The sequence below is a fragment of the Excalfactoria chinensis genome, chromosome 2, assembly GCF_039878825.1.
Source record: "Excalfactoria chinensis isolate bCotChi1 chromosome 2, bCotChi1.hap2, whole genome shotgun sequence".
In the NCBI taxonomy this organism is placed as follows: Eukaryota; Metazoa; Chordata; class Aves; order Galliformes; family Phasianidae; genus Excalfactoria; species Excalfactoria chinensis.
Window position 1 is genome coordinate 60543338 of NC_092826.1, and position 25497 is coordinate 60568834.

Below are 25497 nucleotides of genomic sequence, written 5' to 3' on the forward strand. Positions count from 1 at the left end.
GGAAGTGCGGCACCTGCTTCCTCCGGACGTGACGGCGAGCCGGGCGGGGAGGCTGTGAGCGGAGAGCGGGGGATGCGCGGGCGGCGGAGGCGGCGGCGGTGGGGGTGGCCGTCATGCTGAGCCGCAGCTCGTTCACCAGTCTGGCCGTGGGGGTCTTCGCCGTGTACGTGGCTCACACGTGCTGGGTCATGTACGGCATCGTCTACACGCGGCCTTGCCCGGCTGGAGGTGCGGCCGCCTGCGTCTGGCCTTACCTGGCGCGGCGGCCCAAGCTGCAGGTGAGCGGCGGGCGCTGGAAGCGGGGCCGGGCCGGGCCCCAACCCGTGCGCTGCGGTGTCAGGGCCGAGCGGGAGGTGAGGAGCGCTCCGGCCGCGCTCGGACGCTCGGAGAAGTAGCGGAGTTACGTTACTACACATCTCCGCTCTGAGAGTCGCCGCTGGGTCAGTTGATGCTCCTGTACCGTGATTCCCCTCTGCTGTCTTTTCCGTTTCAGTTGAGCGTCTATACTACCACGCGGTCAAACATCGGCGCCGAGAGTAATATAGATCTGGTTCTGAACGTGGAGGATTTTGATATCGAGTCAAAATTTGAAAGGTAAGTCTTGGAAGCGTGACCTGTTTATTGCAGTTTCTAGCCTAAATAACGTGTGCATGCCAATGCGTACAAAATAAGCAGGTTGACTGTTGATGGTAATCTTAGAAGAATAGAGTTGTTCTTGTGTTCTTTGGTTTTGGATTCAAGCTATTCTTGCATACTGCGTGGTCTGCTTAGCTTGCACTTGTGTTCATAAAATGCGCACTGTGCTGAGGTAGGGAAGATGCGAGTTTGACATCAGCTTTGGAACTGAGGACAAGATGCTGCTATAGGTTTAAAAAAAAAAGTATTTAAAAGTATATTTTTTTCCTTAATTAGAAGTTTCTAAAGTGTTTCATGAACGACAACATAGTCGTGCCTTGCTGGACTTGGTACACTGGGTTCATATAGCATTGATAAAAGGGCTCTTAGACTTACTATGTTCATCACAGAATATCTTGGGTTTAAGGAGACCTCAGAGATCATCCAGTTCCAACCCTGTGCCATGGGCAGGGCTGCCCCCCAGCAGCTCAGCCGCCCAGGGCCTCATCCAACCTGGCCTTGAGTGCTTCCAGGGATGGGGCACCACAGCTTCTCTGGGCAAACTGTTCCTGTACTTCACCACTCTCTCAGTACAGAATTTCCCCCTGACATCTCATCTAAATCTTCCCTTTTTCAGTTTAATACCATTCTTCCTTGCTCTGTGACTGTCTACCCATGTAAAAAGTTGATTTCCTTCCTGTATGTATGCTTCCTTAAGTATTGAAAGGTCAGTAGCAGGTCTCCCCTGAGCCTTCTCCAGGCTAAACAGCCTCAGCTCTCTCAGTCTGTCTCCATAGTAGAGGTGCTCCAGCCCTTTGATCATCTTAATGGCCCTCATTTGGATCCTCTCCAGAAGCTCTGCACTGAACATATCAAGGCTGCAAGAAAGAAATCCTCTCTAAACAAAGCTCGACTAGCAAATACAGAGGTGCTTGTTTCTCTCACATAGATTTTACAGACCTTGAACACTGTACTGAATTGTCTGCAGTAATTTTCAGATCCCACTCTAAATACCTTACTCGTTGTGCGGTATCCTTTCAACACTGGTTAATTTACATCAATGTACTGTTTTCAGCTACGTAAACAGATATTTTGCAGTTGCATACTGATAATCCTGATAGCAGAAATGGCTTTCCAATGTGAAAATCCTATGTCACTGTGCCTGGAAATGCTTGAGACTTTCCTCTAATAACATATACAGTCTGCCAGCTACCTGATTTCTTTTCTTGACAACTGTGATTTCAGACTCTGAATGGAACCTGGAAGTCATGTAGTGTTGTGCTGTAATGTCAAGCTTGTATATAGCTGTTTCAGTGCTAATAATCATAGATGTAAAACTTTATGGTGCTTCAGGGTTTCAAGATCTTCTGAAGGGAAGTTAGTACTAAGATCATTCCCTTAGATAAATGTCTGAGTGCACCCTTTAATTATAAAGAGGTGTATACAATGATTAGAACTGCTTTTATGCTTTATATTTGCTGCCTCAATTTTGTTATTTAAAGCAGTAGTCTTGTTTTTCACTCTCTTGACAAAGATTTATTCCAGCTCTTTCTCATTCTGCCTTTTTATAATAAAAAGAATGTGAACTCCTGTGATTTAGGTCACGTTAATCTGTGGCAGGTTTTGAAATAGAAATAGTTTCACTAACACAGTCTTGCTGTGCCAGTAGAAGTGTCTAGAAGGAAACAAAGCAAAGTGATAAGGATGCTTTCTTGGCAAATGCAAGGAGAGTGAATTCACGGTGCTTGAGGCTCTACCTAGTTCTGTATTCAGCACGCTGTAACTGAGAAGGTAAAGTGCTCGGCTTTGATTTTTTTTTTTTTCCCCCCCATTTTTGGGTTTTTGGTTTTTTTTTGCATTTTTTAGTTTGTTTTTTAAATCATGCATACAATCTCTGAACACACTCAGCACGTGGAATGTTATTCCCTACAAATCCTAGCATAATTTTGACAGTGCAACATATAGCTGGGAAAACATCAGTACTGATACTGCAGTCCTGTTTTCTAGGATAAGAAAGCATATGCTGGACAAACATTAGAGTAGCTTGAGATAATAGAGACGGTAAAGCAGACACTGTGGTAACATACTGGAGTATATGAATTGATCCTACCCAGCTATGGCTCTTTAGGGCATGTTAATGAGGGGTGCATTTTCTTGCTTGCTGTCAGAACATAGTAACATTTTCAGTGATTCCTGCCTGTAACAACTTAATATTTCTATGTGTCATCTCATGATGTCTTTATTTTGTGTTTTAGGACAGTGAATGTCTCTGTACCAAAGAAAACTCGAAATAACGGCACGTTATATGCATATATCTTTCTTCATCATGCGGGCGTTTTGCCTTGGCATGATGGTAAGCAGGTGCATATAGTAAGCCCTCTGACCACGTACATGGTCCCTAAACCAGAAGAGATTAATTTGCTCACTGGAGAGTCAACCACACAGGTAGGTGGATTTTCTACCTGTAGGAGGACAAGATGTGAAAGAAAATGCATTTCTTTTGTAGACGCTTGTAGTGTTAGCATCTCCTATACTTGCATTTGTCAAATTATGGTAGGCCTTTACTATCGTTCTATCATAGTTGAGCAAAATACTTGGTGTGGTTCAAATCAAGTTTCTTAACATCTGTTTTGTGATACAACTTAATAGTAGTTGTCTGTGATTTAGAGTGTTATCCTGTTCAGAATTCTGCAGGGTTAAGCAATAAGTGTGTATGTTTATTGTATTTTTAAAGCAAATTGAAGCAGAAAAACCAACCAGTGCTCTAGATGAGCCTGTCTCTCACTGGAGATCAAGGTTAACCTTGAATATCATGGTGGAAGATTTTGTGTTTGATGGATCGTCCCTCCCTGCTGATGTTCACCGTTACATGAAAATGTAAGTTAAAAACTTGGTTTTGCTGGAATTGTTAATATAAATTTAATTCGTGCTTCTGTGAAAATCATCTTTTAGTATTTTTTGCATAAATTTGAGCTTAAGCAATAAGAATAGGCACTCTTTAATGCCTGAACTTCAGTAGTGACACTAGCGAGATACTATGTACTTGAAAACCTTATTGGAAATACCTTGATCCTAGGCAGTTCAGAATTTAAAGTACCTTTTTGTATGGGAGTTACCACGGCAACACAAAACAGAACTACAAAGATACAAGTAAAATGCTATAGCAGGCTTCATACCCTCTTGTTCTCAAATCATACTTCTAGTCACTAAAGCAATTGTCTCTTGACCTTTACAGTTATTCTTCATGTGCAGATTATCTGTGTAAACAGCAAGCGCTTAAGTAGCATGGCTGATCTCCTGTATCCCATCCTTTTTTTTCCCCTCTATGGCTTGCTTCATTCTACTTTGTCAATGTTTTTTCATACATTATGTCACTTTTTTTCAAGGAAATACTAAAAAGTGAGCTTTTAGACAGGCAGTAGCTTCTGTTTGCAGCTTGCTTAAATTGCTTCCAGCGCTAACCATATAAATAGTGCTGTGTTGGCTGGTGCTGCCGTATGTTGATGCCTTTCTCTACAAGTATCCTCTTAAATGCAGAAGGAGTTGCTTAGTCAGCAGACACTGGGATTCTGAAATAGCTTCCCAACCAGAATAGATAAACCAAGCAAGTCATAAGACAGGCCCATAACAGGAAGGATTTGATGAATCTCTTCTGGGCATGTCCAGATATAATTTAGTGCTGATATTTTGTTGTAATATACAGGAAGTAGTTTGGAAGTGAAATAGCCTGCTTCAATTCTGCTAGCAGTAGCTTTAATTGTAGTTATATTGTAGAAATTTAACTCTTTTCAGTTAAAGAAACAAACTCTGATGCTGAAGTTAATACTTTGTATTATTGTTACTCCTTGAGTATTTAGTATGCAGTCTTGATCAGCATGGATAGAGACTTCTTTGCAAACTGTTAAAATTCTACTTTCAGACTTTAAAAAACTCAGTTATGTGATTTCCAGTCTGAGTGTATATAACTTTCTCTCCAATGAAAGGACTTCAGGAATTTGTCCCTTTTGGGGCACTAGGCTAGACAGTTCTCTAAGTCACTGGCAAAGCAGTTATCCAGTGGTTAATTTTATAGAGGCCTCAAAGGATGTTAAACTACCACTGGCTTTGTGCAGATTTGTGAGATGACGGAGCAATCCCAGCAAGTGCTTCTGCTCAGGAAGAGAGATCGATGCTCCTTGTGCAATCCTGCTGATAGTGTCTAGCCTTTTAATGCACATCCCAGCCAACCATTACTCTACCTAAAACCATGCTAAGTAGAACATCTGCTGTTGCTGGTCTGGTAGGTGTCACCGAGTGTGTAGAGGAGTTGGGGAGACGCTGGAGAATTGTTAAGCAGGAGAGGGATACTTGAGACAAAGGATACACATATACGGTCAGCATGTTCCTTTTAAATTAATAAACTTTTAAATGTCCTTCACCCTTGTTCATCCTACAGCTTCAGCATCATCACAGCTGATTTAATTTGTCTTTCATTCTTTTGGCTTATTCTTTCTACTAAAAAGTAATAATAAACTGAAAAGAATAATATAGAATGCATACTACTTTTACGGACATCTCTCAGTGGGAGCCTAGGCTAGCAGTTGCTTTTTAGTGCGTGCTAGAGAGTAATGTGCTTGGAAGGGCGGTGGGAAATATCTGTGTGAGTAGATCTGAAAGTGCTGATTGAGTGCTAACTTGAATAAAAGAGCTTTTTAGGTCACCACAGTCATAAAATCCATGTTTAAACATCCTAGGGTTCAGTTGGGGAAGACAGTGCATTACCTTCCAATATTATTTATTGATCAGCTAAGCAACAGAGTGAAAGATTTGATGGTGAGTAATAGAATACCTTTAATTACATTTAATAGTTTTAATAGTAATCTTAAATATTGTTGTAATTATAATTTTCTTCAGAAGTTGTTTCCTGTAATGAAAATCTGTTACAAAGTCACTAAAAGGATTCTATCAATGACTGTTCTTTGACTTAATGGTCAGCTGTAGTGTCTGAATTTGCGTTTTGAAACTCCCCACCCTTGCAGAAGCATTTGCCAAACACTTTCTTCCACTCTGCCAAAAGATGGCTGGGTTCCGTTGTTCCTGCCTTTTGGATAGATAAGGAGAAAACTGCAGCATCAGCTGTGGTGGGAGCAATCACGTGACTCCCTAAGCTGGTTGATGAAGTTGTGTTTGTGTCCCAGAGCTGCTTCTATTATGGGTGTACTGAATGTTGATGGTACTAGAGTAAGGTGGAGATAAGAGACCAGCTACTGCCTGTTAAATGGTAATATCTGTATTCAGCATCTTCTAGGTGGGAGTCTTGGTAGATGGAGGCTTTCCATAGGCCTTCTAGATTGTCATTCCAAATCATAAAGTTTAGCTTAGACAAAGAATTTTTCTCCTGAATGTTGGGAGAATATTATTTATGGATGCCTGTCTCAAGCTTGTTTGAGAAAATAAACCCCTGAGCATTTCAGTTACAGATCTTGGTAGCAGGTAGTTCTGTGCAGTATTTCTTTAGGTATACTTGTAACGTTTTTATCATCAGTCGCTGTCCTTCGTTTTGAGTTTCTTAACACAGCTCATCGTTAAGTTTGGTATGTTCATATGAGCTTCTAACTTGTCGTGCACCCTGTTTACAAATAACCTCAGCATTCTGGTGTTGATAGCATACCCACAGTTGTCACGTATATCACAGTCAGTGCAATTGTAATGTACTGCCTTAAAGTGACAGATCTTGAGAAGTGCTGTAAAGACTAATCTATTGAAACTAACAAGTTTCTTCTTCAGCACTGGCTTCTGTAATTTCTCAGTTGCAAGGTCCCTTCCAACTCATTTATTCTCATGTATTCCAACTCATGTATTCTGTAATTCTATGATCTTAAGTATTCCTCCCAGTGCTGGGGGTTTGGGGATTGCACAGAGTTCTCAATTAGAATCGCATGGAATCACAGAATTGTAGGGGTTGGAAGGGACCTTGAGAGACCATCAAGTCCAACCCCTCTGCCAAAGCAGGCCCCCTACAGCAGGATGCACAGGTAGGCATCCAGACAGGTCTGGACTATCTCCAGAGGAGGAGACTGTAACCTCCCTGAGCAGCCTGTTCCAGTGCTCTGTCACCCTCACTGTGCAGAAGTTCCTTTGCATATCGGTGCAGAACTTCCTATGCTCCAGTTAATGGCTGTTTCCCCTTGTCCTGTCCCCACAGACTGCTGAAAAGAGGTTGGCCTCGTCACTTTGACTCCCACACTTATATACATTAATCAGGTCCCCTCTGAGTCTTCTTTTCTCAAGGTTGAACAGGCCCAAATCAGCCGGCCTTTCCTCATAGGGGAGATGCTCCTGGCCCTTTATCATCTTTGTGGCCCTCTGCTGGACACTTTACAGGATATTTCTCTCTTTTTATTGTACTGGGGAGCCCAGAACTGGATGCAGTACTCCAGGTGAAGCCTGACCAGGGCAAAGTAGAGGGGGTGGATCATCTCCCTTGACCTGCTGGCTCTTCTCTTTTTAATGCACCCCAGGATCCCACCGGCCGCCTTAGTGAAGAGAACAGATTAAAATTAATACTGCAGAACTTGTTTGCTGTGTTCATCCACAGTTTTGTAGTGCTGTTGAGTCCTAGAAGTAATATGTGATGTTTTGAGGCCTTACTTCTATAACTGATTGTACTGCATAGGTTTGGAAACATTGTAGTTTTCAAAGGCTAAGCAAACGTCACATTTCAGCTAAACTGAAGTAGCACTTGTAGACATCTAATTGTTCATTAAGAAAGAATTCATCCTACTGATCTTCTGTTTAATTGGATTTTGGTGTTCAGAAAATTCTGTCTCTATCTTGTATGGCAGTCTGATTTTCTCTCCATGTCATTCCTTACTCTTTAGTAGTGTTTTATCTGTTACTCCATGTGGTGCTTGCTGCATGTTACTTGCCCATATATTTACAAAACTTTTGTTTCCCGTCTGTCTTAAACAGGTAAAAATTCTTCTCCTTTTCTCCCAGAAATTTTGATGTAAACTTTAATAGGCTGAGAAACTGAAGTGAGAATGGAGAGATTATAGACATCCTTTTAAAAGGAGGAGCCTGGAGAATCAGCATATACCATTCAGCAAAATCTTTCTTGCATCCTCAACCTTCAACTCCAACCCAATGGTTTTTGTCCTGTTTGGATATCCCTTGTAGATTTCTGCTGGATTTGTGAAACCTCTCCCAGCTTTTCTTTCTCTCTCTTGTGTTTATGTGTTCTATTGCTCTCACTGAAAAGCCTTGAGAGGCCAGTTAGATTACTGGAGGAAAGAGTGAATGGGAGAGACAACATAATTCTCAGTTCACATCTGACCTTGATATCTGGGGACCCTAAAAGCATTTTCTACAACATTAGGATCAGAAGAAAGCCATTCACCTCTGATAAGTGTCAGCTAAGTAATTACTGTAGAAAGTGTAGAGTAACAGTTCTTAGGTGGGGATTATGTCTGAGGAGTAAGATGAAGCTGAAAGCAGTAGGCCTTAAACTGTTGGCATTCAGAAGGCCTGCCTGTCTGTAGCCGTAAGCTCTCCTTGAAAATTTAAGGTATGCTGCCTGGACTTGTGCTTAAGTGGCTGTGAAGAATTCTAGCATTTCTAAGGACAGTTTTATTTTGTTTTAAACCTATTTGAGAGATGATCAGTTGTTGTGGAGAAAGATCTATGTCAATGTAAGACTTTTTTCAACTTAAGGCGACCATTAGATATCTCTCATAATTGAAATGCTGGTGGGAACAGAGAATCAAACTAAACTTGCTTGCAGCACCCCATATGCTATGCTTTACAGGCAGAGCATCTTAGCTTTAGCTGTGTTGTTTTCACCTTTCTGAGCAGGCAGCAGCATCTTGCTTTGCCACCATTGTTTTGTTATGAGTTCTTATAACCTTCATTTATCTCAAAAACATCCTCAATTTAGTAAAGGTCTGGCTATGTCTTTCAGAATAAGATTTGTGCGTGTGTGTCTTCTAGCTTAGCCTAACCTTCTCATATGCTTTCATAGAAGAAATATCAGAATGGAGAATTTCTTTAAACACACAGTTTGCACTTCAACTGAGACCAGCAGAGGGAACTTCATGTCAGCTTCTCAAGGGCTTTTGTATGCAGTAACAGTGAGGTTTCTGTAAGAAACTGAACAAAACAAACTGATCATATAGCATTTCTTGGGGTGGGGGCGGGGGAGAGGGGAAGGTTGTTGTTGTGTGACAACAACAAACAAATAAAACACAAAGATTTCAAGCCTTTAAGACATCAGACTTAAAATTGTGTTATTAAATCGTAATGTGATATGATGATATTTCTTTAATTTCAGAAGAGTGAGTGAAAAATGAATGTTGCAGTTTTCCCTCTGTTAAAAAAGAAGCTGTTTCTGTTCTGAAATACAGGTCATAAATCACTCAACGACAGAGCTACCTCTTACAGTGTCATATGACAAAATATCTCTTGGAAAACTCCGGTTTTGGATCCACATGCAGGATGCTGTGTACTCCCTTCAGCAGTTTGGTATGTTTTCATTTTTAATGACTCTAGGTGAAAACTAAATGAATGAAGAAGGAAAAAACAAGTCTTCTTTCCTTCGAGTAGAAAGGAGGCACTGTTTTCTGTATAGCTGGTAGAAAGGGTTAGGGGTATAATCTTAAATTGCTTTACTTCAGTAAGGTAAGGTGGAAACAAAATGTTGACGTGCAATAGGAATTGAGGACAGAAGTGAAATAACTTGCAATTTTATTTGGGTAGTCCTATTGCAGAATTGTAAGTGGCCGCAATTGAGAACATTTTGATCACAGTTTTCCTCTGTCATCCATGGAGTGGAAAAGCTAGATCACTTCTTATATAAGCATATATGTATCTGGTCGCTCTAACCATATACTCATGGCAAAGCGCAGGCAAGCAGGAAAAAGACATTGAGTTTGAGCTGAGAATCAGGAAAAAATTGTGGTTCTAATTAAACTGCTACTGCTACTTCAGAACTGACTTCTCTCTCGCTTTGACTCAGGTCAAGTACTTTAGTTATGAATATATAAGGTAATACCGATAAACTGAGAAGTGAAAGCCAACTATGGTTTAGAGGCTTGAACTTTAGCATGCTCTGTGTTTCTAATTCCTGCTTTGTCTGGACTGTACAAAAGTTTAAATGTATAGATAAGCTCTGTAGCTTGTGAGGATCTAACTTTGTTACGGCTTTGAGAAGCCAGCTTCCAGATCACATTAACCATCAGACTTTGTGAAATGAGGCAGAATGGCACTTATTTGACAAAGAATTTGATGATCCACATTATGAGAACTGCCGACAGTACTCAGTTTTTCTGAGAAGTTTAGACTTTAATCACGGGGCCTGAGACTCTGCTTCATCAAGAAAGTATCTTTACACTGACTGAAGATGTTCAAAGGATTGTTGTAGCTGTCATTTGCAAAATGCAGTCCTTCATTCTGGTGACTGTGTTTATCGCAGGCAGTTCTCTTTGTATTAATGGTTGTCCAGTATATAAAAAAAAGTAGAAAGCATTCCTCCTTTTTTGATTTCAAAAGTCAGTAGAAAATAGGTTCTTGGCTTACAGCTTGTGATTTTTGGAGGATGCTTTTCCTTTTTCCGTTACCAAGGAGAAGCTTCCGAGTTAGTCCTACAGGGGCCATCAAAAGATTTGATGCTAAACTTATTGTTAAATCTCTCACTGACCTTTGTTGCCTTCCACAGTGTACTCCTTTTCTCATTTCTTGGTTTTTGTTCTTACTGTGAAGCTCACTTTTTTTGTTTAGGATATAAAAGTTCAGAGGCAGAGCTGAATAATCCTTATTCTCCCTGTTTGCACCGGAGTGACCTCCTGTATCTTGCCATTTGTGTCTCAGTTGTTCAGCTTAGGCTCTGTAGTTGTACATGTTAAAAGCACATGTCTGCTTGTAACTGATGGGCTCTGTTTAAGGCTAGCCTAATAACTAACCAAAAAATATGCAGATCTGGGTTTTACCAATAAAGCTACCATCTTGTTTTGGGTTTATATTTCTTTACCTAAATGTGTGGTGGTGAAATAAGAAGGTTCTTGTCAAACGAGACTCTAGCAAAACAACAATTAACTATCCACTACTTCTTTCTCTTAGGATTTTCAGAAAAGGATGCAGATGAAGTGAAAGGAATTTTTGTTGACACTAACCTGTACTTTTTGGCTTTGACCTTCTTTGTAGCAGCATTCCATGTAAGTGGGATAACTTTGGATTTCAGATATTATAGAATATAAGAAAAAAAAGAGGGGGGAAGATGTTTGCACTTCAGCTCTTTCATTTATTGAGAACTGTTCTTGGAAACAGTAACTAGGTCTTAAGTAATAATATTAACTGGAATATAAAGCTCATAAAATTCATTATCTCTTTTTTTTAGTTGGAGTTCAACTAGAGATCCAAGAATTAATTAACTGTCAACAGTGGCTCAGGCTTTCTGCTGAGTTATCACAAGGCTATCGCTGCAGTGGTGTAGTTACAGCACTAGAAGTACCTATTGGGTATTATATAGACTCAAACCAATAGAGTTTGAGTCTCTGTCTACTAACCCAGCAGAAATCTAGATCGGCCTTGAAAGATGTGTTACTGTAAATTGCAGAGCTTGTAGTTCTAGGCGTAGTTATTTCTTATTCTGTTTCTCTCCTTCAGTATTGGGTGTGACTTGCTTTAAATATAAATCTTTGTTTCAGTGGACTGTGTTTTTAGGTCTTATTCTACTTTGAATGTCTTTGATGCCTACATTTATGTGCAGTTAGCATCTTCTGTGACAGGGAACTTGTTGAGCATGTTATGCTTCCATTACAGTTGCATTACATAAAACTAATTGGGTTTGAAAGTCATATACTTCCCAACCATTATCACTCTTCTGTTTTTCATTCTGTTAATCAGACAGTAAAACAGCAGTAGGCTGGGGTTAGACTTTCTGATATATTTTTCTTTTGTGTACTATAAGAATTTCTTGAATCTGTGCTCCTTAAAAAAATAAGACAGTGAATGTGTAAGGAAAAGACTGAAAAATGTACTGAGTAGGGGTACTAAAAACACTGAAAAAAAGCATTTGTTATTCATAAATTTAATGCTAGAAAGTCTCTAAAGTTTAGGCCAAATCATAGAACCATCATAGAATGGCTTGGGTTAGCAGGGACTTCAAGGATCATCGAACTCCAACTTCCCTGCTGCATGCTGAACTACTGACCTCCATATTTGATACTAGATCAGGCTGCCCAGAGCTCCATCCAACCTGGCCTGAATGCTTACTGGCTTACTGCAGAATCCTTACTGCTGAGATAGAGAGAGAACCTAATTTGCAGTACTGTGGGATTTTATTGAAACTTTGGTGCTATCCAAGCATAAACTATCAGTCCAGTACGAAGTGCTTACTGAATTTAGTGTGATTTTCCCTGGTCTGTCAAAGAGCTGAGCAATTCCTGCAGGTATTCAGTTCTCTGTCCTCTGCCATGTGTTATCTGGTACTGGGTCACTAACTTTCTTCATGGGATGCAGCGCTGTGCAGCGTTAGAGTAGAAGCAGTACATACTGTTCCTCCTGTCTTTTCATGCTCCATTTGGAGCCTGGGTTTTTAAAACAGTTTTTTTCTCTTTAGCTTTTATTTGTTCTTATTTTTAGTTCACACACCATCCTAATGCACTTTTAACTGTTCAGCTGGCAGTCTTTAATTAGCGCCTGTGTTAAGAAAATGAGTGTTGTTCTTGCTATTTGCAGCTTCTCTTTGATTTCCTTGCGTTTAAAAATGACATCAGTTTTTGGAAGAAAAAAAGAAGCATGATTGGGATGTCTACAAAAGCAGGTATGGCCCAGCATGCAAAGTGATGTGTGCGCTGTATAAGATATACCGTGTGCTTTTATTCTTACTTTCAATTGAAACTTTGTGGTTTCATTCAAGATGGTAGAAGTAGTTGTTCTTGTGCATAAGAAAATAGCTAGCTGGCTGGTTCTAACTTTGTTAGTATGGTGGGGGTTGAACTGAGTAGGATGTAGGAAGGGTGAAAGAAACAGTGGTCTGACATCATGTCAAGCCTTTCCAGAGGCAGGTGAAGCTGGCAGGCAGCCACAAGACACTAGGGATATAACGCTCCTCAGCCTTGCTTATGGTGTTAAAACTTACTGCTTTTCTAATAGATTATCCATTGTGATTATAAACAGAAATGGAAAACCTGAAGCCACCTGGCCTCTGATTAAGATTATCCTTAATGGTGTCATATTTGCAGTCTGATGAAAGCGTGTGAGCAGTATCAGTACAAGGCAAAAATTAGGCATTCAAAATCAGGATAAACAGCAGCATGGTTCTTATGTGGAGAATCTGCTTATTGGCCATAAGGATCATCGAGTCCAAACACAGCCTAACCATAGTACCCTAACTCTAACAACCCTCTGCTAAATCACGTCCCTGAGCACCACATCCAAATGGTTTTTAAACACATCCAGGATGGTGACTCAACCACCTCCCTGGGGAGTCTATTGCAGTGCTTAACATCCCTTTCTGTAAAGAAGTGTTTCCTGATATCCAACCTAAACCTACCCTGGTGCAACTTGAGGCCGTTTCCCCTTGTCCTGTCACCAGTGAGAAGAGACCAATCCTGCTCTCACTGTAAGCGCTTTTCAGATACTGGAAGAGAGCAATAAGGTCTCCCCTCAGCCTCCTCTTCCCCAGACTAAGCAGCCCCAGTTCCTTCAGTCTCTTCTTATAGAACATATTCTCCAAGCCCTTCACAAGCCCTGTTGCCCTTCTTTGGACCTGTTCTAGTACCTCCATGTCCTTTCTGTACTGAGGTGCTAAAAACTGAACACAGTACTTGAGATGAGATCTCACCAGTGCCAAGTACAGGGGTACCACACCATTCCTGATACAAGCCAGGATGCCATTGGCCCTCTTGGCCACCTGGGCACACTGCTGGCTCATATTCAGCTGACTGTCCATCAGCACACCAAGGTCCCTTTCCATCAGGCAGCTTTCCAGCCACACCTCCTCAAGCCTGTAGGGTTGCCTGGGGTTGTTGTGACCAAAATGCAGGACCTGACACTTGGTCCTATTGAAACTCATACAATTTACCTTGGCCCATCAATCCAGTCTATCCAGGTCCCTCTTTGGTGCCCTTCTCCCCTCTGGCAAATCAACATTCCCTCCCAACTTGTCATCTGTAAACTTACTGAGGGTGCACTCAATCCCCTCATCATGATCGTTAATAACAATGTTAAAAAGAAGCAGCTCCAGTACCGAGCCAAGGGACACTGCTCGTGACTGGCTGCCAACCGGATTTAACTCCACTGACCACAACTCTTTGGGCCTGTCCACCCAGCCACTGTTTCACCCAGCAGAGCATACGCCCATCCAAACCATGAGCAGGTTCTCCATGAGAATGTTGTGGGGGTCTGTAGATCTGTTTCTAAGACTGTTTGATCTGTCAAGATGTAATAGTTCACGCTTAAACAGTTTAGGACAGAGTTAAAGTAAATGAGCCAGTAGTCTTTTATGTAAATATTAATAAACCTGGTTTTTTTTTCCGTCTAGTGCTTTGGAGGTGCTTTAGCACTGTAGTAATATTTCTTTTCCTTCTGGATGAACAAACGAGTTTACTGGTCCTGATCCCAGCAGGCATCGGTGCTGTAATTGAGGTGAGTTGGTAAAGCTCTAGAACCAGTGTTCTCAGTAACGGTACAGCAGCAGTATTCTCTGTAGCATCCATCATCTGTGTCTGGAGTTTTCCAGTATTGCTTAGCAGAGCATTTTGTCACTTAATTGTAGAAAAGGGTTGCTAAAGTAGTTACTGGAAAAACGCTGCTGTTTCCCTTTATCAAATAACAAACTGGGAGTATTGGTGTTTTCTTGGGACGTATCAGATGAAACTGTGGAAACCAAGCATAGAGCTGTGCTGAGCCTCCTTCCTGTCAACATCAGTGATACACATCACTAGTGAGCAGGCATGTATGACCATGTCAGCAAGCTTTCACAGACACATTTGGTAAAGTGCTGGCTGTGGGCCATCAGACACCGCCCTCAGGTCTGCAGTTTTCTCCCTGGCTGTGACTGAGGTGCTTGGGGAAGGAAGGAGGGACTGATGGCTGCTCACCAGTCCTTAGGAGCCCACTTTGGTGCTGTGAAGCACAAAGTCAGTCCTAACAGGAAGATAGAATCTCTCTACCTATTGCTGTTTGCAGATCTAACAATTTCTCAGTATATAAAAATAAATTTGGGATTCCCATGTGGAATTTTTGGCTACATGTCTGTTGTAGTTGCAGATATGATGCAAAGTCGCAAGGTGATCCTTAAGACCTTAAGTCCTGAAAGGACTCTGTTACTTCACTTACAGTACCTCAGCTGAGGTACTATGCACAGTTCAGCTGTACTTAGGAGAACAGTTTCTCTATGTTGTACTTGTCAAGGAACACACCATTTGGTTTGTATAACAGAATCACAAGGTTGGAAAGGACCTATAAGATCATCTAGTCCAACCATCCTCCCTCCACCATACCTAAAGAAAACCCCTAAACCATATCTCCTAGCTCCCTATCCAGACAATATCAACAGATAGTGCGCTGAAATTAGACTTTTACAGCTTTATTCAGCTGTGTTGCTTAAAATAGGTGTTCTAGGATCTTAATTCTGATTATCTGAATCTTGCATAAGAAAATCTTCTGGTTAATTCCTTACGTACATATTTTGTTTCGTTAATAACAGCTCTGGAAAGTGAAGAAGGCTTTGAAAATGACAGTCAAGTGGCAAGGCATACGACCCAAAATTCAGGTACAGTATACATCAATACTTCATCTGTTTGTACTCTTGAGCGTTCTGCCTCCTTAACAGTAACTGTAGGATACTGTGACTCGTGGCTTTCTGTGATGTGAAGATCTTCTCTTGCCTAACTCTAACAACCCTTAGCTAAATCATGTCTTGGAGCACCACATCCAAATGGTTTTTAAACACATCCAGGGATGGTGACTTAGCCAACTCCCTGGGGAGCCTATTCCAGTGCTTCACAACCCTTTCTGGGAAGAAGTTTTTCCTGATATCCAACCTAAGCTTTATTTCCTAAACAAAAAAGTCCTGGATGTTCAGTGTAAAGTGTGAAGAAAAACATCAGACCTTTTGGCTGCCCTGCTGCCATGCAGCAGACTGAACAGGGCATTTGCTTGACTGTTGTATGGAAGAACTGATGATGTCTTTGAACTGTTACCTTGCTGACTGTATAAGCAAGTTAGTTTGCAGTTTCATTCTCTATTTAGGGAGTTGTACCTTTTCTCCCAGTTCTGTCTCTATTATTTATTTTATATATATTGCAGTTTGGTACATCCAGTGATTCTGAAAAGAAAACTGAGGAATATGATACCCAGGTAAGAGGGAATCCTTGACTTCTAATCTATGAAGTCTGCATATGTGGTCTGTTCTTTTGCTTGTTTTATTCTTACTAGTATATTTTTTCATCTTCTCGTACTTGTTAAGGGGATCATCATCATGCAAATGATCAGCTAGGGAAGATTCATTCTAAGAATTTATGAAAAGAAATAGCAAAAGAGTTCTTTGTTACCTGAATGACAGTGTTTGAAGAAAATGTCATCTGTACTAAGAATGTCAAACTAGATGAAACAAGTTACCAAATTTGGTTTAGCAATTAATATGTCTGCACCAGTAACTCGTGAGTGATTGAAAGCATCTGTCCAGAAACTTGTCCTGTTGTGACTGTAAAGCTCATCAGGTCTCAGATAAATCTGATCAGATTTAAGGAGCACCATCTGCTTTCTGTACTGGAAAGATTTAGAAGTTTGTAGTTAATCTGTGGGTCAGATGCTGATATCAATACATCTGTAACAGGCTAGAAGTCTTGAATTAATTGTGTGTTTGAAGCTGGAATCTGGTTGAAACATTTTTCTGAGAATGGCAAGCCACATATCTGAAGAAAAGTTACTCTCCATGTGTATTCCTTACAGATTTGAAAATCAGTATTTGTACTTGTTACTTATGCCAGTACAATAATTGATCATAGTGGTGTTAAGTGGAGAGCTACTCTTAAACTGGACTTCGTACTGCATCTTGCAGCTTAGGTACTGAGGTTTTTCGTGGTCTCATCTGAGCACCAGAATTTTCAGGATCCCTTGAACTGAAGCATTCTGGAAATAATAGTAGACATTTAGAAATAGGAGATGTTCAGGAAAAAAAAAGATGTCTGTCTTTGAGATGATGCCATGAAAAGTCTGTTGGATATAAATAGTGAACTAATGAACTATTTTCCTTATCCTTTAGGCTATGAAATACTTGTCGTATTTACTCTATCCACTGTGTATTGGAGGTGCAGCTTACTCCTTGCTGAATGTCAAATACAAAAGGTACCGTAAATCTATAAAGGTTCTTATAAAAGGTTGAAACATCCCCCATTTTTTTCTGTGTTAATTAATTGGAGATGATGGGATACAGAAATCAGTTTGTGTCTGTTTGTGTGACTACAAGCTCAGAACTGTACACTTGTATGGATTTTAAGGCTGAAAAGTGTAGCTCTTTTAACACCGTGTAAGCTGCGGCTTATTTCAAGCTGTGTTTTCTTGCAAGTAATCTGATATTACTGTAGTATTCAATAACTTGCATACAAGATTAAGCTGTCAATCACAAGAGGAGGAAGAAAGCTTTGCTTTGCTATTCAGAAGGCAGATAAGATGACAGGCAGAGATAAGAGGTTACTGTGGTTGAGTTCAGTAATGGAGAGAAGCAAAAACTTTCCTCAGATTATTTGCTTTGACCAGGGGATTTCTTTCTTGAGAAATAGGGCGGGTAGGATGACAAACAAGCAGAATTGTTTTCAAGAAAGGAGCCTGTACTTCCTCAAACCACAGACTTACAGTGAGACTTCAACAAGAGCGGAAGGGTCTGTATTTGAGGAGAAGGTGAAACTCCTGTCCCCTTTCACTGAAAACAATACAGCTAGTTTATTTTTGACTGGAGAAATGCAGGCAAGTAGGTAGCCACGAGACTTTGCTCTAGGAAAAAGATCAGCAAACACAAGCTTGGTGATGGCTGTGTAGGCTATTTTCATAGTCTCCAGGCCCAGAAGAGATGTGGGGAAGAGCAAGCAAAAACTTAAAATAACGTGAGAAAAATTTTGTGTTGCTGTCCACGTGTGCTGTAACACTTGTACCAAAACTTGGGGCCATTTCTCTGCTATTAGAAAAATAGCTTCTTCAGAAGGTTCTTATCTCATGAGTTAACAAATATATGGCATTTAAAAATGCTGTCTCTGCTTGCAGCAGATAGAACAGCTCTCTGCTATCTACTATTACAAGCAGAAGCATGGAATTTGTACCATCTAAACCGTCTGTAACGTTACTAATGCTATAGCTAAGGTTTTGCTCCATTGAACATCAGTGTGCAGCATTGCCTGATGTCAGGTGGCGTGCAGAAGTCTTAGAACATTCTCCAAAGGTATACAAGTACTTAATAAAGCTCTCTAGAATTGTTGGATGTGAAACATCAGCTGCTTAATGGTTATCAGCATCTCTGGAGCCCTTCTACTAAAAGGGAGATGTGAGGTGTTCTGTTTGTGCATAAAGCAGTTCTCAACACGTTCACTTCTCAGAGTACTGCTGTGTAGATGATGTATGGCAGGTACATGACTTTGGTTCAGGTGAAAAAGTAACTGGATTGCCTTGTTTGTTTGTAGCTGGTACTCCTGGCTGATTAACAGCTTTGTCAATGGTAAGTCCCTTATTTTTTTTTTATTATTCATGTTTCCTCCATTGGAGACAAAGACTGGAAAGTAAAAAATCATTGTTGTTACCTGGATCAGTGTGATAGAGTGGAACAATAATGGGTTGCAGAATTATTGCGGTAAGAAAGGGAGAAGAACTGACCAACATTGAAACAGAAGGATTAAATGTATTTTCTCATTAGGAAAATCTAAATGTCTAATTGTGGAAGGATACTTCCATTCTGCCTTTCTCTGTTAAGTTTTCTGTATTTTATCTTCAGGAGTGTATGCTTTTGGTTTCCTGTTTATGCTGCCCCAGCTGTTTGTAAATTACAAGGTGAGACTGAAAAGCAATAAAAGACAACTGTTCTAGTATCTTCTTCCAGGCTTTAATACAAACGATGCGTTCTTTTCATCCTAGATGAAATCTGTTGCACACTTACCCTGGAAGGCTTTCACATACAAAGTAAGTAAAGCTCTAATTTAATGACTGGTTCTGTCATTTTGAAAACAGTTTTCTGAGAAAAACAACTAAGTATTATGTAGCTTGAGGCTATGAGTGCTTTTCTTTTTGTTTCAAGAACTAAACTGCCTGTAGAGATAAATGTATTTGCAACTGCTCTTTAAGGAAAAATAAATCCATTTCTCATAATGACTTTCATATAAAGAGAATCTCATCCAAACTTGGACACAGATGATGTTGCTTTTTCTACTGTCACCTGTCTTAGGCGTGTACAAATGTTGGTCTTGCAAGCGATTTAATGTTCAGCTTAATACTTTAATAAAACAAAAAAGAGATTGTGTTAACAAAGTGTAATTTTCAACAGATAGGAGCACTGAGAGGCCTTATTTTAGCAAGTTGTGGGAGCTGCCAGAGACAGAAGTAAAGTGCACGTTGTTTTCTGCTTGTATGGTAATTCCCAGCTTCTGGGAAGTATAATGACAAATGTGTGATAGGCTGCCATGTGGTGGAAAAGGGGCTGCACTGTGATGTCCCCATTACCCAGTCTGTAAGGAAACGATGCAGCAATGTAACAAGGCTTAACGCAAGGCCTCGGGGCAGGGGAAGTGAGTTCATTAAAAATAAGTAAATAGGTCAGCTTACTGACACTTTGATACCATCACACCCATAAGCACCTCCATGTGTATCTGAGTGGTTTATATTGTATTCATCCGTCCAGATGTCTATGCTCAGGTATATGCCTTGCATTGGTAGAGAGAACAAGCAACACCTGCTATTGAGTTTCCAAGTCTCCCGCCTTCTTCCCTTATTTGCCTCTTGGGTCAATGTATTTCAGTTCTCTTGAACTGAAGTGCTTCAGAAGGAGGCGTTAAAAGCTGTCCAACATACTCACTGCTCAGTTGTGAAAAGAAAGTGCGTGATGGAAGAAATGAAGTCTTAAAACAGAGTGCCTGTCATAACTTCCATTTCTGTGAACCTACAGCAACAGCCCAGATGTTTTATATTTTGAAGGAGTATTGAGCCAACTGGGAGAAACAGATGGGAGTATAGATAATAACAGAATAGTAACTAAATGGTTTTCAATACAGAAATCAGTCCAAAAATAAAAATAACCACCTAATTTTTCAAACTCATAGTAGATAAATCAGAATGCCTTTAATAGAGAGGAATAAAAGGCGCAGGGAATTAATTTCACAGTTTTGTATCGGTGGCAAAATAGAGTAACTGAAAAGAGCTATCAGCAGTTAAAGAACAGCAGGATGCAAGGGCAGTATCGAAGCAGTGGGTAACCTTCACAGCAGAGTTCTGCTGCTGAATAGCCTTTTCTTAAAGAGCATTTGTATGGCTGCTGTTGAGAGATGCCAGAAACTGCCACAATGAACTTGGGTATACATAGAAAAGAGTGTTTTCAGTTATGTTCAACTTCTTGGGCTATTTCCTAGTGGGTATTTAAAGCTGCTTGCTCTCTTCTGTGCTCCTGTACAAAGAATAGACTGAGGCCTCTTCTGTTATTGTTGGGTTTTTCAGTTGTTTTATACCCTTTGTGCTTTAACGAGGCATACGTTCAAATGAAGTAATCTCAAAAGAAAGCCAGCTAGATTAAATACTGTTATATGAGTTGCCTTGATGTATTCAATTTCCATTATTTTTGAGGGCTGCCTAAATGCCCAGAAGAAGATGAAACTTCTAGCTTTTTCTTCCTTTCATCACCATAGGATCTCTCATTTGGGAGTTAACTTGGAAAGGCCTCATTTTCTACCTAGCCAAGTTGTTGTTTTTTTTTTCCATGACTGATCTTTGCACAGGCTTGAGAAGTGCCATACATATTCTTTGAGCACTTTAGATTGATGGATTCGTTTTGACTTGCCAGAAGGAACTTTCCTGTTGGAACTAATAAGCACTTCTTCCTGTCCAACACCCCAGTGTTCTTCTCATGCTTTGTTTCATAATACAAACAGTAGTTTAATTTTCAAGAGTCTTTTTCTTCCTTTCTTGTGACATGGACTTATGCACAGTGAAGCCAGAATAACAGCTTTCTGATTAATGAAAGGAGAAGCCATTGTAAGGAGATTGTTTGCTAACCCAATAGTGAATATTCTTTGCTGAATTGGTTTTCCAGGTGTTTTTAGTGAGTTTATTGCACCATCTGATGAGTACTAAAGCTGGTATACTATTAAGAATTGACTTCTAGTCTTCTCTATAGACTAGAAACAGATCCAGAGGAGTTGCCCTGTTCTTCACTTCCTTTACCTTCTCTGTCGAAATAATGTCATTTTTTACATGTTCGGAGCCTCTCTGCATTGCTTTCCCAGCAAGTGTCTGTGAATTTAAATTTTATCACTGATGAAAAAGTGATAAATATTTCATAACTGCTTCAGAAGCTGAGCCTAGAGTATTTCTAGCTGAGCAGAAATGGTGTAGAAAATTGCATCTCGGATAAGGGATGGATGTTTGCTTCCAGGAAGGCACTGAAAAAGTTTTAAAATCTCCCCAGGGCTGCCAAGTGAATGTTCTTAAGAGCAATAAATGAGTAAGTTCTCACAGAAGTTTCAATTTACCCACAGAAAGTGAAAGTGAACTGTGGCATTTTGTAAATCTTAAATCATTTCAGTAAGGAGTTTGAATACATTTTTTTGTCAGTTTCTTTTAAAAACTTTGCTGAAGTTGAATACGTGTTTTTCCTCTCATACAATAATTCTCTCACTTAAATGAAACAGTGTCATGGCATGGCTTGGATTGGAAGGGACCTTTAAGATCATCCAGTTCCAATCCTGCTGCTGTAGGCAGGGACCCCTCCCTCTAGACCAGATTGCTCCAAGCCTCATCCAGCCTGGCCTTCCATGCTTCAAGGGAGGACATCCAGAGCCTCACTGGGCAACCTGTTCCAGTGTCTCGCCACCCTTACAATAAGGAATTTCTTCCTAATAACTTGTCTAAATCTACCCTCTGCCAGTTTAAAGCCATGTCCCTTGTCCTGTTGCTACGTCCCTCCCCAGCCTTCCTCTAGGTTCCCTTCGGGTACTGGGATGTCACTGTAAGGTCCCCACAGAGCCTTCTCTAGGCTGAACAGCCCCAGCTCTTTCAGCCTTTAATTGTAGGGGAGGTGCTCCAGCCCCCTGCTCACCTTCATGGCTGTCCTCTGGACACAGTCCAACAGTTCCATGTCCTTTTTGTGTTGGGGGCCCCAGAACTGGACATAGTACTCCAGGTGGGGTCTCATGGGAACAGAGCAGAGGGGCAGGACCACTTCCCTTGATCTGCTTTAAGATCACGCTTCTCTTAATGCAACCCAGGATATGGTTGGCCTTCTGAACTGCAGGAGCACATTGCCAGCTTGTGTTGAGACCTACGTCCTTTTTAATTGAACTGTAGTTAAGTAATCAGCGTGATCCTCATTTGAAAAAAGCACTTCAAAGTTTGCAGTAGTTTTTCAGCATCAAATGTTGTTATAAATAATAAATATTCTGTGTATCTGCTGAACAAAACTAGTAAGCCTGTATCCTGTAGCTTTGTATTAACTACTTGCTTCATTTTGTATGATTTTGTTTCTTGACAGCTAACTCAAGTGTTCTGTTCTTCTATTTGCAGGCATTCAACACCTTTATTGATGATATATTTGCTTTTATTATCACTATGCCAACATCTCATAGGCTGGCATGCTTTCGAGACGATGTTGTGTTCCTGGTCTATCTCTACCAAAGATGGTATGCCTTTCTTCAGTATTCCTAAGAGTTTTTATAACACTCTAGATTGGTGTAAGAACTACAAAGTAATCAGGAAAGGCTTTGTGCAGTAGTCAGTAAAAATATTAGTAAGTTCATAGAATCACAGAATGGTTTGTGTTGGAATGGACTCTTAACATCATCCAGTTCCAACCGTGCTGCTATAGACAGGGACACCACCCTCTAGAACAGGTTGCTCAGAGCTCCATCCAGCCTGGCTCTGGATTATTCCTTGGAGGGGGCATCCACAACCTCACTGGGCAACCTGTTCCATCACACTAAAGACTTTTTTCCAACTATCTAGTCTAAGATAAACTTCCTAAGGTCAAATATTTCTCTAAAGAAACAATAATTTTAAGCCAAGTTTATGATATATACCAGAATGGTAAAGGTCTCCTCACAAGGTGAGGTTTTATTGTCTAGAAATTAAAAACTCGGCAGCTTCTGACAGGGGCTGCACCCTGCTTTTGAACTGGAGAAATGTCTTGGATTGCATGAGCAATACTCCAGCCAAGCTTTAGGGGAACTGTCCTGTCTCTTAAGAGGTCCGGTTATGAGACAACTTGTTAAGTCTTAGTATCTGGTGTTTCTGTAGCTAATTTTTAAGTCTGTCGTATTTTTAGGCCACAAATGGAAACCTGAAATATGATGAGAAAGGAATTCCTGTTTTAAAATTGAATAGTAGAGAACTGCTTAAATGTCCTGCAGGCAGCAGACTGGTAACTTACGGGTAACAAGTTTTATTTCATTTCTTTTCCTTGCCAGGCTTTATCCTGTGGATAAGAGCAGAGTGAATGAATATGGAGAATCCTATGAAGAAAAGCCAAAAAAAAAAGCTCACAGGGAATAATTAATAATTGAAGATTCTGACCCCTGGACTTCTACTGATAACACGTATTATCTGGTCTTAAGGAAGAAAAACTTATTTAATAAGAGTATTTTTAGAGCTTATGACAGAACTACGTGGACTACACATCTTCTATATTGCCAAAAATATCTAGTTTTGATATCCTTCTGTTTCAAGATCCTCCTGTGTTCTCACAAGGTCCACACTCTGACAGATGTCATTAAATAATCTTCCTGCATTTAAGCTCCTTTTGAGTGAAAACCTTAAGTGTCCAGAGCATTGTAATTAATATCCAAATCTGTGTTTTTAAGGCGACTCAGTAAGTGGAAGCGTGGTGTGATGCCACTGCGAAAAGTGAAAAAAACAAACCAGTGTGTTACAGCGGAGCCAAGCATTACTGCCAAACTGGAGGCTGTCAAAAAGAAAATGTGTAATTATCGGACTGAACACTAATTACAAATCATTCTAGCCTGATAACAGAAATAATGGAGGTTTTAGAGGTTAGTATTAAATTGATACGTGGACATCGAAAGTTCAGAGCTTCAAATCTGTTGGAAAGAAAGAATGAGGCAGGTGGTGGTGTTAAAATTCTAGCTGTTTTGTTAGCCCACAACATGACAGAGGGTATCAGTTGTCTTAAATGGAATGAAGATGTGAAACAAGTGTAACATGATTTCTTTCTATGTATCCAAGTTCATATAAATCCTTCTGCATCACTGACGAACCTTATTTCTTGCCATAGTAAGTATTCATGTAATGCAAATCATTGTTCTGTGCTAGGAAGGTCTCTTATAACATCTTAATCCTTCATAATGTGGTATCTGAGTGACATAAAGGGCCTATTCCCTCATGTTTCAACTTTAATAATTCCTCGGACCTTCCCCTCTCTCTCTCATCCCCACTGTATTTATATGATTAAACACATCATTCAGGTGGAATGGCGTTGCTCATACACTATACAGCACACTTCCTGGAAGAAGGGTTAAAAACCAGCCTGGGGAAGAATAAGTATCTTACTTTCAAATAATTTAAACAGAAAAAATGCAAAAGGCAGAGTTCTAATTTGTAATTCTGCTTTTCCTTTGGCCAGTAATTACAGGGTAACCCTAATCATCCTTCAGCTGCTGCATTAAATAGCACCCTGTTTGTACAAGGCTATTTAACTGCTGTTTGCCGTCGATTGAAAATATGAATCGAATAACTTCAAAGAACACAGAGACAGCGCGGTAGTCTTTAACTGCTTTATGAAGTAGATTTTATCCAGTTCTGGTACTGCAGAAGTGTTATAAATGCTCGAGTCCCAGAATGATATGGAAACGCACGTAAATAATTCTGTCACAGACTACAGTCTCTCTTATCATGAAATCCGTATGCGCTGCTGGCAATGGAAAGGAGGCTCGAAGTGAATATTTACCTCATGTTTCTGTGAAGGCCTCTTTGCATTGTTAACTGTAAAAGAGGAGGGCTGCAGACCTGTTGGTGCTGGCATTAAATATCCACGAGTCTATGCAAATCTGAGGTTGTGGTTCTGTCTTGTATGTTTTGGATTTGTTTGGAAGAAGCCCTTTGTAGATAAGCAAATTCATCTGGAACTCCTAGCAAAAATGTGCGGGCGTGAACATTTTTCCTGATATAAAGAAAAAGCAAATGATACGTTGCCTTTTTGGTGCCATTTCAGAGCGATCAGTAATTGATTCTTCTAAAGTGGCTTCTGAAAGTCCAGAGTACCGTATTCGGGTATTTCTCATGTGTCAGCATTTATTTATTTATTTTTATTGCATGCGGATGCTGAAAAATCACTCTCACACCTTTCCATGCTGTTAGTTTATTGGTCTTTTGTTTTGCATTTCTGGTGACGATAGCCTCATAATATTCCATGCAGTAGTCACAAGGAATACAGAATTAGGGCATTTTAATTCTAAAACGATTGAGACTTTCCTGTTCTAGTCACTGTTTTATGCATTCCATTTCCAAATAAAAACAGCTCGGCGTATGGCATACGGAGCTCTCTTTTGTTGCTGGAACAGAGATGGGCACTTTGGAGGTATTGAATGTTTAAACCTTTTTGCTGTTGGCTTAAAACACAAATGGATTTCCTTATGTTGTTCAGGCAGAAGAACTACTTACATAAAGTGTCATTAAATGTATGGCAGCGTGTGCTGAACTATC

At 40.3% G+C, this 25497-nt stretch overlaps 1 protein-coding gene across 1 annotated transcript; it reads left to right on the plus strand.

The window, feature by feature from the left end:
- On the plus strand, positions 1 to 25497 carry CLPTM1L (CLPTM1 like). The gene is made up of 17 exons (XM_072330676.1): positions 1 to 278; positions 494 to 594; positions 2871 to 3060; positions 3350 to 3492; positions 5349 to 5427; positions 8997 to 9114; positions 10708 to 10802; positions 12328 to 12412; positions 14135 to 14238; positions 15302 to 15367; positions 15904 to 15954; positions 16862 to 16944; positions 18270 to 18304; positions 18578 to 18633; positions 18718 to 18762; positions 22348 to 22463; positions 23247 to 25497. The coding sequence occupies exons 1-17, from the start codon at positions 114 to 116 to the stop codon at positions 23329 to 23331; spliced, it is 1617 nt and encodes a 538-aa protein (XP_072186777.1). The 5' UTR covers positions 1 to 113; the 3' UTR covers positions 23332 to 25497.